This window comes from Hypanus sabinus, chromosome 3, assembly GCF_030144855.1.
Source record: "Hypanus sabinus isolate sHypSab1 chromosome 3, sHypSab1.hap1, whole genome shotgun sequence".
NCBI classification, from domain to species: Eukaryota; Metazoa; Chordata; class Chondrichthyes; order Myliobatiformes; family Dasyatidae; genus Hypanus; species Hypanus sabinus.
In genome coordinates this window covers 162,899,712-162,918,234 of record NC_082708.1, presented here as the reverse complement: position 1 = coordinate 162,918,234, position 18,523 = coordinate 162,899,712, and the positions used below count along the sequence as shown (strand labels likewise).

Below are 18,523 nucleotides of genomic sequence, written 5' to 3'. Positions count from 1 at the left end.
AGAGAAATATCTGAGGCAGGTAAGAATGGAACAGCAGTTACAAGGGACTTTAACTTTCACGTAGACTGGGTGAATCAAGTTGGTCGAGGCAGTCTTGAGGAAGACTTTGCAGAATGCAGCCATGATAGCTTTCTTGAACAGCACGTTACTGAACCTACAAGGGAATGTGCTATCTTGGATCTGGTCCTGCGCAATGAGACAGGTAAAATTATTGATCTTGTAGTTAGGGATGCTATTAGAAGGAGTGATCACAGTATGACTGAGTTTCTCATACCGTACAAATGGAGGGTGCAATAGTTCAATCTATAACCAGCGTATTATGCCTAAACAATGGAGACTACAATGGGCTGAGGGAGGATTTGGCTAGTGTAGACTAGGAACATATGATGGGACAGTTGAGGAATACTGGAGATCTAACCTTGGATAGCTAAGGAAATAAAAGAAGGCATCAAACTAAAAGCTTGTACAAATAAAGTCACCAAAAGTGATGGGAAACTGGAAGAAATGGAAACTTTAAAAAGCAGCAAAGTACCACCAAGTGAGCACAAAATAAACTAGTGCAAAATATAAGACTGGATAGTAAAAGTTTTTATAATTATATAAAGTAGAAAAGAGTAGCTAAAGTGAACATAGGTTCCTTGGAGGACAAGAAGAGGAATTTAATATTGGGTAATAAGGAAATGGCCAAGGCTTTGAATGACTATTTTGTGTCGGTCTTCACAGTGGAGGACACATCTTACATGCCAAAGCGAGATGTAATGAATGCAATGGGAAGTGAGGACCTTGATAGAATAGCTTTCACTAAAGAGGTAGTACTGAGAAAACTTGTGGGCCTCAAGATAGCTAAGTCCCCTGGTCCTAATGGAATGCAACTCAGGGTACTGAAAGAAATGGCAGAAGTTATAGTAGAAGCTTTGGTGATGATTCTCTTGCCTCTGAGCAGGTCCCAGCGGATTCAATCAAGGAAGAAGGTGAATGTCACACTACAATTTAAAAAATAGTGTAGGCAAAAGGCAGGTTACTATAAGCCAGTTAGTTTAACATCTGTAGTTGGGAAAATGCTTGCAGCTATCATTAAAGAAGAAATAGCAAGACACCTGGAAAGAAATGGATCCATCAGGCAGATGCAGCATGAATTCGACAAAGGCAGGTCCTGTTTGACAAACTTACTGGAGTTCTTTGAGGCTATAATGAACACAGTGGATAGAGGGGAACAGAAGGATGTTATTTACTTGGATTTCCAAAAGGCGTTCGAAAAGGTGCCACATAAAAGACTTATCCATTAGATAAGGGTGCATAGAGTTTGGAGTGATGTATTAGCATGGATAGAGGATTGGTTAACTAATAGAAAGCAGAGAGTTGGGATACATGGGTGTTACTCTGGTTGGCAATCCGTGGTGAGCAGTGTGTCGCAGGGGTTGGTGCTGGGCCCACAACTGTCCACAATATACATTAACGACCTGGAAGAGGGGACCAAGTGTAGTGTATCTAAGTTTGCTGATGACACTAAATTGAGTGGGAGAACAAATTGTGCAGAAGATATAGAGAGTCTGCAGAGATATAGATAGGTTAAGTGAGGGGGCAAGGGTCTGGCAGATGGAGTATAATGTTGGTAAATGCAAAGTCATCCACTTTGGAAAGAAAAATGGAAGTAGATTATTATTTAAATGGTAAAAAAATTGCAGTATGCTGCTGTGCAGAGGGACTAGGGAGTGATTATGCATGAATCACAAAAGGTTGGTTTGCAGGTGCAGCAGGCTATCAAGAAGGCAAATGGAATGTTGGCCTTCATTACTAAAGGGACTGAATTTAAGAGCAGGGAGGTTATTGTGTAACAGTACAGGGTACTGGTGAGGCTGCACCTGGAGTACTACATCCAGTTCTGGTCTCCTTACTTGAGGAAGGATCTACTGGCTTTGGAGACGGTGCAAAGAAGGTTCACCAGGTTGATTCCAGAGATGAGGGGGTTAGACTTTGAGGAGAGATTGAGTTGCCTGGGTCTGTACTTGCTGGAATTCAGAAGAATGAGAGGAGATTTTATAGAAAAATATCGAATTATGAAAGGGATAGAGAAGTTAGAGGCAGGAAAGTTGTTTTCACTGGTAGCCTCAAGACTCGGGTGGTGGGGGGGAGAGTAGATTTAGGATGGAAATGAGGAGAGTGGTGAATCTGTGGAATTCTCTGCCCAATGAAACAGTGGAGGCTACCTCAGTAGATAGATTTGAGACAAGGTTGGATTGATTTTTGCATAGCAGAGGAATTAAGGGTTATGGGGAAAAGGTAGGCAGATGGGGATGAGTCCATGGTCAGATCAGCCATCAACTTATTGAATGGCGGAGCAGGCTCGACAGGTCAGATGGCCGACTCCTGCTCCTATTTCTTATGTCTTTATGTATCATTTTATCTTAGTTTTTTTTCTTACTTTTTTTTGCAAATAATTTGGCTCACTGGCATGTCTTGCAGATTCATCATTCACAACACATTATACAGACAAATAAACCTAATATGATTTTAATTGCCTGTTTAATCTGCCACTTTGCTTATCAGAGAAATTGCCTTTGTTCTAACATTCTGCCACTTTCTCACATTCCCATTTCTAATGAAGAGTCACAGAGCAGTAACATTCTCTTTCAAAGACAGTGATAAATGTTCCTCCCACTGTATGTTTTATTTCAGTTTCCCTGCATCTGCAGAGCCATCAAGGACAATGTATACAGAAAGGTCATTGTGAAGGATTCCATCCACCCTACTAATGGACTCTCGCTCTCATCAGGAAGGAGGCTATGTAGCATCCACGCCAGGACCACCAGAATCAAAAGCTGTTACTTTCCCTGAAAAGTAAGGCTGACCAACACGTCTTCCCACTGTACTAATTTATCATTTCCTGTGATACTGAGTCACAGGAAATTATCATATTGAGTCACCTTACAGTATGTACAGGCACTCCTGTGCCTAGCGTCACTTTATTTAACAGTTTCTTCCCCAAAGCTATCAGACTCCTCAATACCCGAAGCCTGGACTGACACCTTGCCCTATTGTCCTGTTTATTATTTATTGTAATGCCTGCACTGTTTTTGTGCACTTTATGTAGTCCTGTGTAGGTCTATAGTCTAGTGTCGCTTTCTCTGTGTTGTTTTTTTAAATTTCGTAGTTCAGTCCACTATCCTATTTTTGTTTTGTGCTGCATTGGATCTAGAGTAACAATTATTTTGTTTTCCTGTACACTTGGTACTGGGAATGACATTAAGCAATCTTGAATCATTTTTATTTTCATCAATATATATGGGTAAAATGAGTTTAGGATTAAGTCATGTTGTGACGAGGATCTTGTGATTCTGCAATAGAAGTTGATAGGTGGGGAGATTAACTTTATTTGTCACATGTACATTGAAAGATACAATGAACTGTGTCATTTTGCATCAAGACCAGCAGTGTGAGGATGTGCTGGGGAAGTCTGCAAGTGTCACGGTGGCTTCTGGTGCCCGCATTGCGTGGCTAGATATAAACCTGGCAAATGGGGCTCAGTGTGAGGTCATGCACTTCGATAGGTGGAATCAAAAGGGTGATTATTATAAAAAAGGAGAAAGATGGCAAATGAATGAAGCTCAGAAGGGCTCTAGTGCAAGTATGTATCACAAAATGTTGGCAGGCAACAAGTAGTTCATAAGGCCAACTTCACTGTGAAGAGGTCTGGAGTGTAAATCTTGTTCCAGTTCTGCAGGGTATGGTGCAGCGTAGCACAGCTATGCAGTTTTACTCTCCTTAAAAATAAACATAGCAGCACTGGAAGCAGTCCAGAGGAAGACTCACCAGATTAATTCCTGAGATGAGAGGGTTGGCCTCTCAAGAGAAGCTGGATAATTTGGGTTCTGTATTCATTGGAGTTTACAAGTTAACGATTTGCCAGAGCCCAGTCGGTTAACCAATTGTCACGAGCCGGCGAACGGAAGAACTGTCCGCGCCGGGCTGCTGCTGAAGGCTTCGCCGGGGTCTGCCTGCTCATCCGATTGTCAGGACGGTCAACGAAATTCCCATTCGGCGCTGGTTAACGACTTGTCCCGGCCGGGCTGGTTAACGATTTGTCTCGCCGACGTTGGTTAACGATTTGCCAGGGCCCGGTCGGTCAACCCGATTGCCCGCCCGGGGATTGGGTTCGGGCCAGGGTTAGGGTTAGGGTTAGGGTTAGGGTTAGGGTTAGGGCTGGGGTTAGGGTTAGGGTTCGCGTTAGGGTTGGGGCTAGTACAGTGAAAAAACTTTGTTTTGTATGCTATCCATACAGAAAATTCCTCACATCAGGACAATGGGGAAGCAGAAAAAAAGTGTTAACAGAATTCAGAATATAGTCTTAGTTAGGAGAATCAAAATACAAGTTGCTATGGTGGCTTAGCATAGGAAATAAGATGAACGTGCCATTAACAATTCATGAACACATTTACAAAATAAAGGCTTGGTCGTTTTAAGACTAAGGTTTGTAGAAATTTCTTCTCTCAGAATGTATCTGGCATCCTTCGAGTGATGGAGGAAAATTATATCATATACTTAATGTGCAGACTGATGAATACTTGAAAGACCAAAGAATTGAGGACTATAGGGAACTAGCAGAGAAAAGGAGTCAAAGCTAATACTGTAAAGCCCAACCACTGAGTGGCCTCGTGGTCAGTTCTCGTAAAAATGTATCAACCAAGTATACATCATATGACCTTTATCGTAACATGTTGGCATCTGCAGTGTTTGTATTTTTATTATTTTTCATAGAGATTGCTCAGTCAATAAAAAATTAAAATACAGAGTTAGTTGAGCCAAGACCAGTTTTACCTCACCTAGAAGACGACTCGGAGAAGTGCGAAGGATAACGACCTACAATTGATGACATTAGAAATTGATGTTTACAGGTCCAATCAAACACAAACTGCTGATCTAACCAAGGCCTGGGATTGCATTGATATTAACCACCAGTTTTAACGGCAGGCATTTCACGAGTTTGCAGAAAATATTATCGCAGATAATTAATTCTGATCGGATTCTCTGTGAAATTGGACCTTTGAAAGAGCTGGGAAACCACTGTAGCAGTAGTTTGAAAGGAAATCAAAGTGACGAACGGCTTTGTCCCAAACTTCGGCTCTTCCCCTCACACTTTGCCTCACATCCCGTCACATAAAAAACAGAAATAGACAGAGCTGACTGACGTCACCGAGGGGGCGGAGACAAGGACCTCAAAAAGATGGCGGGAAAAGCTCCGCGATTCTTCTCCTGAATTTATACATTTACAGTGGGATGGATTCCAAAAGCGCCAAGGTACTTTTCGTTACTTTCCCAGAGTCTGGATATTTATAAAATCAGACCGTATAATTGACATTCGATTTTATATAATTATTTTCAGCGCCGTTTTTAACGTTAAATAACGAGGAAGCGGAAGTCCGGCCTAGCGGTTGGCTCTTAGTTGATAATGATTGCTTAAATTTGTAGTGTATCCTGATTGATTGCTCAACTTTCCAGTCACCGTCTAACTGAGAAACGGAAGGGCCGTGTCAGTGGGGAAAGAGAAACTGATTATACTTCTGTGTATCTAGCAATTTTAAAAACATTTTTACACCAGCTGAAGAATTTTTAAAAAGTCAGTCTTGAGTTTAAAACAGTCTTGGACACTGAGAAATAGACAACGAATAGTGTAAATGAATACAAAATTCCTGCGCTGCTCTAACAATTCAAAATACTGTTAAGTGCAATGAATTAATTTGAAGACCTAAGGATTTAAATTGACTTGATAGTAAAATATGGCTAAAGTTATAAAGTGAGAACTTTATATTACAAGAGAAAGATTACTGAAGCATTCTTTCAGGTGGCTGACAAATTCTGGGCATTGAATCAGCAGAAATTCTTTTTTATGGAATGTGGTCAATGCTGTACATCTATTCATTCAGTAGATGCTTTGTTGAGTACCTCCTGTACCTAATAAAGTGGCCACTGAATATACATTCATGGTCTTCTGCTGCTGTAGCCCATCCACGTCAAGTTGCTGTAAAGCGACGTGAGGCTTTTTATGTTCAAGGGAAACCATAACAACTCATTTATTTTACTCCAAACCCTGAACTCGAAATGCGGTTACAGAACTCCTCGTAATTAAGTCAGACCAGCCTCTTCTGCTCAATGTTGGTGGATGTGAATTATGTGCGTTTGCACCAATGGCGTTACTCTACAATTCAACGTATTGTGTGTTCAAAGATACTCTTCTGCACGCCTTTGTAGGTAATCACGGCTATTTGACGACTGTTTGCTTGCTGTCAACTTGCACCGGTCTGGCCATTCCCCTCTAACCTCTCCCTTTAATAAGTTGTTTTCACCCACAGAATTGCTGCTCACTGGATGTGTTTGTCTTGTGCACCATTCTCTGAGACCCTCAAATGACCCCGCCTGGCATGAACAATCATTCCATGGTCAGTCACTTAGATCATTCTTCTTCCCCATTCTGATGCTTGGTCAACTGAACCTCTTGACCATGTCTGCATGATTTTATGCATTGAGTTGCTGCCACATGATTGGCTGAGTAGATATTTGTATTAAGAAGCAGGTTACCTAATAAAGAGGCCACCGAGTGTGTTTTACATCCATAAATTGATGAGACGATTAAGGATTAGCTGCATACATTGGGAGATGCAGTTAAGTCAAGTCACTTATTATTGTCATTTCGACCATAACTGCTGGTACAGTAAACAGTAAAAACGAGACAACGTTTTTCAGGACCATGGTGCTACATGAAACAGTACAAAAACTACACTGAACTACGTAAAAACAATACCGGAAAAAACTACACTAGACTACAGACCTACCCAGGACTGCATAAAGTATACAAAATAGTGCAGGTGTTACAATAAATAATAAACAAGATAATAGGCACAGTAGAAGTTGGTGTCAGTTCAGACTCTGGGTAATTTTTCATCTCCTCTGATCTCCGATAAATACATTTCAAAACGCTGTTTAAATCTTTTCCAGTTTTCTGCTACATTTCCAGTCAGCTGAAGCATCAATGGGGGTTGCAAAACTTCCATTTTTAAAGCTGTTAGCAAGCAACAAAACAGTTCGCACTCTTTTCCCCCCAATTATCTTTGCTTCTCCTGTGTTAGTGAAACGAATTATTCTTCCAGAGCGACTTCTGACACCATGTTGTGTTCTTTAGATGTGCCGTGGGTTACTAAGAACAAACTATATTCTGGAAGAACATAACTAGAACTTTTATTTAACAGCAAAAAGCAACCACGTTTTAACACTGCCACGCTTCTAGATCATTCTGTCATTTCTGCGCATGCTCTGAACTCTGTCCAATCACGTTCTTACACGTGATAACATCACAGTCCACTTTTGTTCAAGAACCTGATGGTTGATGGGTAGTAATTGTTCTTGAAGCTGGTGGTGTGAGTCCTGAGGCAGTTGTACCTTCTGCCTGATGGCAGCAGTGAGAAAAGAGCATGGCCTAGGTGGTGAGGATCTTTGATGATGGGTGATGCTTTTCTATGACAGTGTTTCATGTAGATGTGCTCAATGGTTGGGAGGGCTTTAGCCGGAATTGCTGGGCCAAATCCACTACTTTTTGTAGGATTTTCTGCTCAAAGACATTGGTGTTCCATACCAGGCCAAATGCAGCCAGTCAGCACACTTTCAACCACACACCTATAGAAGTTTGTCAAGATTTTTGACGATGTGACAAATCTCCGCAGACTCCTGAGGAAGCAGAGGTGCTGTTATGCTTTATTTGCAATTACATTGATACGATAGGTCCAGGACAGGCCTGTGAAATAGTAACACCTAGGAATTTAAAGTTAGTGCTGCTCTCCACCTCTGATCCTTGGTCTTGCTGACATTGAGTGAGAAGTTGTTGTTATTACACCACTCAGCCAAGTTTTCAATCTCCCTCTTATATGCTGATCGACCACCACTTTTGACAGAGCCCAGAACTTGAACCTGCTGTTGGAGCTGTACTTAGTCACACAGTCATTGCTCTAAAGCAAGTAGAGCCGGGGGCTAAGCACACAGTCCCCTGGTGCACCTGTGCTGATAGAGATTGTGGAGGAGATGTTGTTGCCAATCAGAATTGACTAGGGTCTGCAAATCCAGGATTCATCTGCACAATTGCACTAGACCAGACTGGATAAGGATGGCAGATTTTCTTGAAAGACGTAGATGAACTAGATGAGTTTTTACATCAGTCTGGTTGTCTTTTGGTTAACTTTACTGTATCGGGACTTCCATTCATCAATTCATTTATGTCTTTATGTAGGTAAACACTGTATGTATTCTTTGTAATTTATTTCCCCATTAGAAACATTATTCATATGATCACTGGTTCAGAATGTTGACTGCTCATCCATTAACTTAGCCACTGTACCTGCTGAACGGCAGCCATCCTGGGATGTGCAGTGAGGTTGCCTGGAGAGTGCTGTTTTGTGAAGATCAGCCTTTGTTGGGAACACCAAAGACTAGATACTACTACCTGGAGCAAAAAAAAAATTCTGGAGGAACCCCGTGGATCAGGCATCATCTGAGGAGAAAAATAGACAGTTCAGGTTGAGACCCTGGGAGGTTGCCAGAAGGAAAAAATGAGGGGGAGAGTGGGAGAGGAGCTGACAAGATGCAGTTGAGAAGGTGACATAATTGAAGTGAGTGAGAAACCACCCTGCCGGCCCCATTTTAACCATATTTTACAGGAGTACCTTTGATAGATTCCTGACCAGCTCCATCACCACCTGGTTTGGGAATTGCAAGGCATCAGAGGATTGTGAGGAATTTTGAGTGGAATATTGGGCCCTCTCTTCCACCCATTAGAGATAATTATCAGATGCACTGTGTATGCAGGCCCTTTGCATTGGAAATGATCCCTCCTGTCCCACCAACAATTTCTTTGAGCCCCTACCATCATCAAGGAGATACCATAGCATTAGGTGAAGAACCGATAGGATGGGAAACCATTTCTTCCCCCAGGCTGTGAGACTACTGAACTCCCTGCCACCAGCCAGGTTGCATCACATATGAAGCTCCAGTAGTGTTATATTGTTTACTTTTTAACTTGTACATATACCTTATTATTTGTTAATTTATTTGTGGTAACATTACTTTGTGTTATGTGTATGAGTTATATGTACTGTGTGGTACACCTTGGTCCAGAGGAACATTGTTTCATTTGGTGGTATACGTGTGTAGCTTAAGACCATAAGACTCAGGAGCAGAATCAGGCCATTCAGCCTTTCACATCTGTTCTGCCATTCCATCATAGCTGATCCTAGATCTCACTTAACCCCATACTTCTGCCTTCTCGTCATGTCCTTTGATGTCCTGACCGATCAGGAAATGATCAACTTCTGCCTTAAATATGCACACAGACGTGGCCTCCACTGCAGCCTATGGCAGAGCATTCCACAGACTTGCTATTCTCTGGCTAAAATAATTCCTCCTTACTTCTGTTCTAAAGCATCGTCCCTCAATTTTAAGGTTGTGCCTTCTAGTTCTGGATACCTCCACCAGAGGAAACATCCTCTCTACATCCACCTCATCTAGTCCTTTCAACATTTGGTAGGTTTCAATGAGATCCCCCCTGCATTCTTCTGAATTCCAGTGAGTGCAGGCCTAAAGCTGCCAAAGGCTGCACACATGTTAACCCCTTCATTGCCGGAATCATCCTCATGAACCTCCTCAGGACTGTCTCCAATAACAACACAGCCTTTCTGAGATATGGGGCCTAGAACTAGACAATGCTCCAAGTGTGGCCTGGCTTGTGTCTTATAAAGTCTCAGCATTATCTCCTTGCTTTTATATTCTATTCCCCTTGAAATAAATGCCACATTGCGTTTGCCTTCTTTACCACAGACTCAACCTGTAAATTAATCTTCTGGGAGCCTTGTACAAGAACCCCTAAGTCTCTCTGCACCTCTGATGTTTGAACCTTCTCCTCATTTAGATAATAGTCTGCATTATTGTTCCTTTTACCAAAATACATTATCATACATTGTATTCCATCTGCCACTTTTTTGCCCATTCTTCCAATTTGTCTAAGTCCTGCTGCAATCACATTGCTTCCTCAGCACTACCTACCACCCCACCTATCTTTGGCTACGTCCACACTAGACCGGATTAATTTGAAAACGCCGGTTTTGCGTAAAAATGATAGGCGTCCACACCAGGCGTTTTTGAAAATACCTCCGTCCACATTAAAATAGGTATTTGGGTGCATCTCCTCCTACTGGGCATGTGTAGGACACAGCTATAGAAAAAAAGTGAAGAGGAAGTGGTATACTATTCCCATTTCCGAGACAGCGTTGTGCTATTTCCAGTGGTCAAAAACTAGAGTACCTACAACAATAGCGAACAAAAGTTTTCAACAATGTCTTCGAGGAATACAAGGAAATGGGAGTAGTGAAGAACCATATCAAGTTGGGCAGTATTTATGAGCAGGAAAACTGAGTTAACATTTCAAGATGACAACATTGTTTTTATATGCAAATTGTGATGTCTAGTTATCTAAAATTGTTCAATTCAGTGATGGCTGTAGAATACTCGTAGAAGATGTGATGCTGGTGCGTGGAATCACTGCTGTTAGCAGAAGTGGAAGTGGATACAATAGGGTCTTTTAAGACCCTCTTAGGTATATGGAGTTTAGAAAAATAGAGGGCTATGCAGTCGGGAAATTCTAAGCAGTTTCTAGAGTAGGTTACACGGTCGGCACAACATGGTGGGATGAAGGGCCTGTAATGTGCAGTAAATTTCTATGTTCTATTAGGCAGTGGTCAGTCCAGCTGTGTTCCCTTTGGCATGGAGGATGTGGATATCTTTGTAGACTTTTGCTTTGGTGGTATGATCTACTGAATGCCATTGCTGGGATAGAGGCTGTTGGCAAGGCATTTGTGTTTGTCGAGGGTTTGGGGTGTGTGGTTGGAAAAAGGGGGGAGAGAGGGGGATCAGAGTCATGTTTACTATTGCTGCCGCATGTAGTGAAGTTTGTTGAATGTAAAAGCAGTACAGGGCAGGACATACAAACTGCTGGAAATCACAGAGTCCCCAGAGGAAACCCATGTGGTCACGGAGAGAACATACAAACTTCTCACAGGTAGCAGCAGGAATTGATCCTGACCACTGGTATTATAAAGTGTTGTGCTAACCACTATACTATTGTGTTGCCCCAGTGTGCTAGCCAGGGCAGTACGATATGGAGAGCGAGCTGTGCAAGCTCGCCCTCTCCACACAGCTGATGAATCCAAAGGAATGGCAGAGACCAATACAGTTTAGCACCAGCAACATCACAGGAGTTGTCAGTCAGTGTTGAACTCAACGTAGGACTGCCTTAAGGACTCCAGTTCCGAATTTTTCCTCAAGGTTTATGTCAAAACCTTCCCCATGAGTGGCAGCAGAGGTTTGAGATCAGAGTTTTCCTTCTGTTACATACTCCGTGGGTGTCAGAAACTTTCTTACTTTCATTGTTTGAACAAGATTTTTTTTGGAGTAAGTCTGACCCTGAAGATTTGTCTCTGTCTTGGAAGGAGATGATAGCAGAGCAGAGACCCTGAAAAACCTTTTTCATGGCAGGACTTCCGGTAAGATGGCAATTGTTTAGTTGCTCTGAACTTTTGCTCCGTATTTTATTAGTTCTCTTTTACCTGCCTGCGAACACATCTATCTTATAATGGCTACCAAAAGTACTAAAACCGGGAAAAAGGAAACTTCTACGGCTTTGCCGGCTGACATTCTCGCTGTTTTGGAACAACATCGACAAGATACTTTAATGGATTTTAGAACTGAATTTAAAACTTCTTTCAACCAGCTGAATGTCAAATTGGATCAGATTAATGCTAGAATGGATGAACATGCTGAACATTTATCTCGCATTGACGTAACTTCTAAAGATTTAAAACGACGTGTTCAATATCTTGAAACTCTCTGCTCCAACCTAGAGGAGAAGAATAGTAAACTTTTTTTCAAAATGGTGGATCTTGAAAATCGGAGCAGACGTTGCAATCTACGAATTCTTGGTTTGCCAGAGGCCACCGAAAAGGGCTCTCCCGTTGAATTTTTTTCTAAGTTTCTCTGTGAGATTTTCGGAAAAGAATTTCTTCCAACTCCACCTGAGCTTGAAAGGGCACACAGGATCTATGTTCCTCGAGCAATTCTGGGTTCCTGCCCATGGCCGATTATTTTATGCTTTCATCAATACCAGGTGAAAAACCGTTTGATGATGGAGGCACACCGCAGAGGTACTTTTGCTTTTCAAAATACGGTCATTCGTTTTGTGGAGGATTTTGCCCCACCAGGTTCTGAAGATGTGTGCTGAGTTTAAAGGTGTAATGAAAGTGCTTTTTGATTGCGGATTCAGACCCTCTCTCCGAAATCCAGCCGATCTTCGAATTACGCTTACTACTGGAGATTATAAGTGGTTTAAATCAGTGAAGGAGGCTGGGGTGTTTGTTGGAAGTCTTCCAGCCACCTCGTCTTCTTCGGAACCGGCCTGACCTTCTAAAATGGTTGACAAGTACTTCTCGAAGCAAAACTATTTTTTCCGAACTCAGACTTTACTTGAATAATTCAGACATTATCTATTGAAACTCTAAGGGCTGTAGTCAATCTCTCCCTGAACTTGGTGCGTTTTTTCTAAATAGATAATTTAAGTTTAATGTTTCTCTGCGAACTTTTAGATTTTACCTGTGTAATCTATTTTATTTTTGTATAACCTTATCTATAGAGAACTACAATCGACTTTAACTTGTTTTGGAGGTTTGGAGTTTTTATTGAAGGCCTCCCTGTTGGTTGATTCATAGTTTAAGTTTTGCTTTTTTTTTCTGTAAATAGTTGATAAGGACGCTCTTTGAATTTTATAATTTCCCCCTTTTCTCCCTCCCTTTTATTTCTTTTAATCTTTTATAATTTTTCGCGGGTAGGTTAGTTTTAGTTTTCTTCTGATTTTCTTTGTACTAAGTTTTATACTTCTGTTGAAGTTGTTCCTATTTGTAATTCTGTTTTCTAGTGCATAAATTAGTTATTATTTGCTATATTATTTATACGGAACTTTTGTTAATGGCACAGAACTGGAACTCATACTTGGGTTAATTTTTTTGGTAGAGCTAGCTGCTTTTTTAGGTAGCCGTCTAATTTTGGGTTGCGAGGGGGGGCTGGGTTCTCCAGTTCCAACACTACTCACTGTTTCTTTTGTTTTCCTTTGTTATTCAGGACATGTCTCTGTTTTGATTCTATGGATCTATGTTTACATTTTTGCTCCCAGACGGTTATTGTACTGCTTGATTTTTTATATGCCTGCTACCTTCTATGCACTAACAATTGATAATGGTTAATTCCCTTAAATTTATGAGCTGGAATGTAAAGGGATTGAATCATTCTGTTAAAAGAAGGAAGGTCTTCTCGCATATTAACTCAAAGATGACATTGCTTTCCTTCAAGAAACTCATATTCGTTGTTTGTGCTGCCAAAGCTGGGGGGGGGGGGGTCCTCCATCCTTATTAATTCAAGTATTCCTTTTGAACTCCATAATAAGATATCTGATACAAATGGCCGTTTTATTATTGTTTCTGGTAAATTATATAATACTAAAGTTGTACTAGCAAGCCTGTATGCTCCCAATTTTAATGATGTTAATTTTTTTGAACGTTTTTTCTCCTCACTATCAGATTTAAACTCACACTCGCTTATACTGGGTGGCGATTTCAATTGTTGGTTAGATCCTAATTTGGATCGATCGTCCTCTGTTACTAGACTACCTACTAAATCTGCCTTAGCTATTTACTCTTTTCTCTCTAATTATGGTATCTCTGATATATGGCGTTTCCTTCATCCTACTGAGAGAGATTATTCTTTTTTTTCACATGTTCACCATACCTTTACTAGAATTGACTACTTTTTACTTGATAATCAACTTATTCCATTTGTCTATTCTTGTGACTATCAGAGTATACTGATTTCTGACCATGCCCCAATTACTTTGTCTTTAAATTTTCCTGGTCTCCCTCAGAGGAATAAACACTGGCATTTTGACTCGACTTTATTATCGGATGATGATTTTCTAAAATTTATTAAGGATCAGATAACCTTTTATTTTAACACCAATACATCATCTGAAATGTCATCCCAGATTGTCTGGGATGCCATGAAAGCATATTTGAGGGGTCAAATAATCTCCTATACAGCAAATCTTAATAGAAAGTCCTGTGCAGATCAATTAGACCTCATTAATCAGATTAAAGAATTGGATCAACTGTATGCTCAAACTAAGAATCCTGAATTATACAAGAAGCGTGTAGAACTTCAAACTAAATTTAATCTTCTGTCTACTCAACCTGTTGAATGCCAACTTCTTGAAAGTAAGAGTCGCTTCTATATTCATGGTGACAAATCTGGTAAATTTCTAGCCAATCAGCTGAGATGTTCCAAAGCCAAACAACATATTGGAACAAAACAACTCTTTTGGAAGAGGACAGCGAGGCTTGAGAGGAAGTGCGGCGGCGGCCATTTTCAAATTGTCCAATTGCTTCTCAGATCGGAGTTCTGAGAGGCGGGACTGCGCAGGCGCGTGAAGGAGGCCCGGGAAGGAGGGAAGATATATAAAGAACGCCGCCTTAAGAAGCGGGCAGCGGAGTGAGCCGGGCGCAGAGTGTAGGGCTTGGGCTCAGAGGGCTTAGGCGGAAGAGGACACAGTAGGCTTATCTTTTAGTTCTTGTATTTTCAGTTATTTGGGAGGTATGAGTGTGAGGGCAGCTTGTTGTTCTCGGTGTCGGATGTGGGAGATCCTGGAGTCTCCGAGCCTCCCGGACGTCCACATCTGCGCCAGGTGCGCCGAACTGCAGATCCTGAGGGACCGAGTTAGGGAACTGGAGCTGCAGCTCGATGACCTTTGCCTGGTCAGGGAGAGTGAGGAGGTGATAGAGAGGAGTTACAGGCAGGTGGTCACTCCAGGACCACGGGAGGCAGATAGGTGGGTTACAGTCAGGAAGGGGAAGAGGCAGGTACTAGAGAGTACCCCAGTGGCTGTACCCCTTGACAATAAGTACTCATGTTTGAGTACTGTTGGGGGGGGGGACAGCCTACCTGGTGGGAGTGACAGTGGCCGAGCCTCCAGCACAGAGGACGGCCCTGTAGCTCAGAAGGGTAGGGTTAGAAGAAAGAGGTCCATAGTAATAGGGGACTCAATAGTCAGGGGCTCAGACAGGCGTTTCTGTGGAGGTGACCGGGAGTCCCGGATGGTAATTTGCCTCCCTGGTGCCAGGGTTCGGGACGTTTCTGATCGCGTCCGAGATATCCTGAAGTGGGAGGGTGAAGAGCCAGAGGTCGTGGTACATGTAGATACCAATGACATAGGAAGGAAAGGGGAAGAGGTCCTGAAACGAGAGTATAGGGAGTTAGGAAGGCAGTTAGGAAGAAGGACCGCAAAGGTAGTAATCTCGGGATTACTGCCTGTGCCACGCGACAGTGAGAGTAGGAATAGAATTAGGTGGAGGATGAATGTGTGGCTGTGGGATTGGAGCAGGGGGCAGGGATTCAAGTTTCTGGATCATTGGGACCTCTTCTGGGGCAGGAGTGACCTGTTCAAGAAGGACGGGTTACACTTGAATCGTGGGGGGACCAATATCCTAGCGGGGAGGTTTGCTTGGGCTACAGGGCGGACTTTAAACTAGTAAGATGGGGGGGCGGGAGACTATTTGAGGAGACTATGGGAGAGGAGGTTAGTTCACCAGTACAGCAGGTAAGTAGACAGTGTGTGAGGGAGGAAAGGCAGGTGATGGAGAAGGGATGCGCTCAGCCCGAAGATGTAGGGGAGAAGAAAGAAAAGGATAATAAATTTGAATGCATTGTTAGGGATGGAAAGAGAGGAGGAGATGGAGAGTATCTTAAATGTATCTATTTTAATGCTAGGAGCATTGTAAGAAAGGTGGATGAGCTTAAAGCGTGGATTGATACCTGGAATTATGATGTTGTAGCTATTAGTGAAACATGGTTGCAGGAAGGGTGTGATTGGCAACTACATATTCCTGGATTTAGTTGCTTCAGGTGTGATAGAGTAGGAGGGGCCAGAGGAGGAGGTGTTGCATTGCTTGTCCGAGAAAATCTTATGGCGGTGCTTTGGAAGGATAGATTAGAGAGCTCCTCTAGGGAGGCCATTTGGGTGGAATTGAAGAATGGGAAAGGTGCAGTAACTCTGATAGGAGTGTATTATAGGCCACCTAATGGGGCACGTGAGTTGGAAGAGCAAATGTGTAAGGAGATAGCAGATATTTGTAGTAAACACAAGGTGGTGATTGTGGGAGATTTTAATTTTCTACACGTAGACTGGGAAGCTCATTCTGTAAAAGGGCTGGATGGTTTAGAGTTTGTGAAATGTGTGCAGGATAGTTTTTTGCAACAATACATAGAAGTACCGACTAGAGATGGGGCAGTGTTGGATCTCCTGTTAGGGAATGCGATAGGTCAGCTGACAGATGTATGTGTTGGGGAGCACTTCGGGTCCAGTGATCACAATAACATTAGCTTCAATATAATTATGGAGAAGGACAGGACTGGACCTAGAGTTGAGATTTTTGATTGGAGAAAGGCTAACTTTGAGGGGATGCGAAGGGATTTAGAGAGAGTGGATTGGGTCAAGTTGTTTTATGGGAAGGATGTAATAGAGAAATGGAGGTCATTTAAGGGTGAAATTATGAGGGTACAGAATCTTTATGTTCCTGTTAGGGTGAAAGGAAAGGTTAAAGGTTTGAGAGCACCATGGTTTTCAAGGGATATTAGAAATTTGGTTCAGAAAAAGAGGGATGTCTACAATAGATATAGGCAGCATGGAGTAAAGGAATTGCTCGAGGAATATAAAGAATGTAAAAGGAATCTTAAGAAAGAGATTAGAAAAGCTAAAAGAAGATAGGAGGTTGGTTTGGCAAATAAGGTGAAAGTAAATCCGAAAGGTTTCTACAGTTATATTAAAAGCAAGAGGATAGTGAGGGATAAAATTGGCCCCTCAGAGAATCAGAGTGGTCAGCTATGTGTGGAACCGAAGGAGATGGGAGAGATTTTGAATGATTTCTTCTGTTCGGTATTCACTAAGGAGAAGGATATTGAATTGTCTAAGGTGTGGGAAACAAGTAAGGAAGTTATGGAACCTATGACAAAGAGGTGGAGGTACTGGCGCTTTTAAGAAATTTAAAAGTGGATAAATCTCCGGGTCCTGACAGGATATTCCCCAGGACCTTGAGGGAAGTTTGTGTAGATATAGCAGGAGCTCTGACGGAGATCTTTAATATGTCATTAGAAACAGGGATTGTGCCGGAGGATTGGCGTATTGCTCATGTGGTTCCATTGTTTAAAAAGGGTTCTAGAAGGAAGCCTAGCAATTATAGACCTGTCAGTTTGACATCAGTGGTGGGTAAATTAATGGAAAGTATTCTTAGAGATAGTATTTATAATTATCTGGATAGACGGGATCTGATTGGAAGTAGCCAGCATGGATTTGTGCGTGGAAGGTCATGTTTGACAAACCTTATTGAATTTTTTGAAGACGTTACGAGGAATGTTGACAAGGGTAAGGCAGTGGATGTAGTCTATATGGACTTCAGCAAAGCCTTTGACAAAGTTCCACATGGAAGGTTGGTTAAGAAGGTTCAGTCGTTAGGTATTAATGCTGGAGTAATAAAATGGATTCAACAGTGGCTAGATGGGAGATGCCAGAGAGTAGTGGTGGATAATTGTTTATCGGGATGGAGGCCGGTGAGTAGCGGGGTGCCTCAGGGATCTGTTTTGGGCCCAATGTTGTTTGTAATATACATAAATGATCTGGATGATGGGGTGGTAAATTGGATTAGTAAGTATGCCGATGATACTAAGGTAGGAGGTGTTGTGGGTAATGAGGTGGATTTTCAAAGCTTGCAGGGAGATTTATGCCGGTTAGAAGAATGGGCTGAACGTTGGCAGATGGAGTTTAATGCTGAGAAGTATGAGGTTCTACATTTTGGCAGGAATAATCCAAATAGAACATACAGAGTAAATGGTAGGGCATTGAGGAATGCAGAGGAACAGAGAGATCTAGGAATAACTGTGCATAGTTCCCTGAAAGTGGAGTCTCATGTAGATAGGGTGGTGAAGAGGGCTTTTGGAACGCTGGCCTTTATAAATCAAAGCACTGAGTACAGAAGTTGGGATGTAATGCTAAAGTTGTACAAGGCATTGGTAAGGCCAAATTTGGAATATTGTGTGCAGTTCTGGTCACCGAATTATAGGAAAGATATCAATAAATTAGAGAGAGTGCAGAGACGATTTACTAGGATGTTACCTGGGTTTCAGCAATTAAGTTACAGAGAAAGGTTGAACAAGTTAGGTCTCTATTCATTGCAGCGTAGAAGGTTGAGGGGGGATTTGATCGAGGTATTTAAAATTTTGAGAGGGATAGATAGAGTTGACATGAACAGGCTGTTTCCATTGAGAGTAGGGGAGATTCAAACTAGAGGACATGATTTGAGAGTTAGGGGGCAGAAGTTTAAGGGAAACACGAGGGGGTATT

General features: G+C 42.0%; 1 protein-coding gene across 1 annotated transcript in view; it reads left to right on the top strand.

The window, feature by feature from the left end:
* Window positions 1-5,147: 5,147 nt before the first annotated feature.
* haus1 (HAUS augmin-like complex, subunit 1) overlaps window positions 5,148-18,523 on the top strand; it is a 48,422-nt gene continuing 35,046 nt past the window's right edge. The window contains exon 1 of the mRNA XM_059965551.1: window positions 5,148-5,295. Within this exon, the coding sequence (XP_059821534.1) occupies window positions 5,275-5,295 (21 nt within the window). The 5' untranslated portion in view covers window positions 5,148-5,274. The remainder of the gene's footprint in view (window positions 5,296-18,523) is intronic.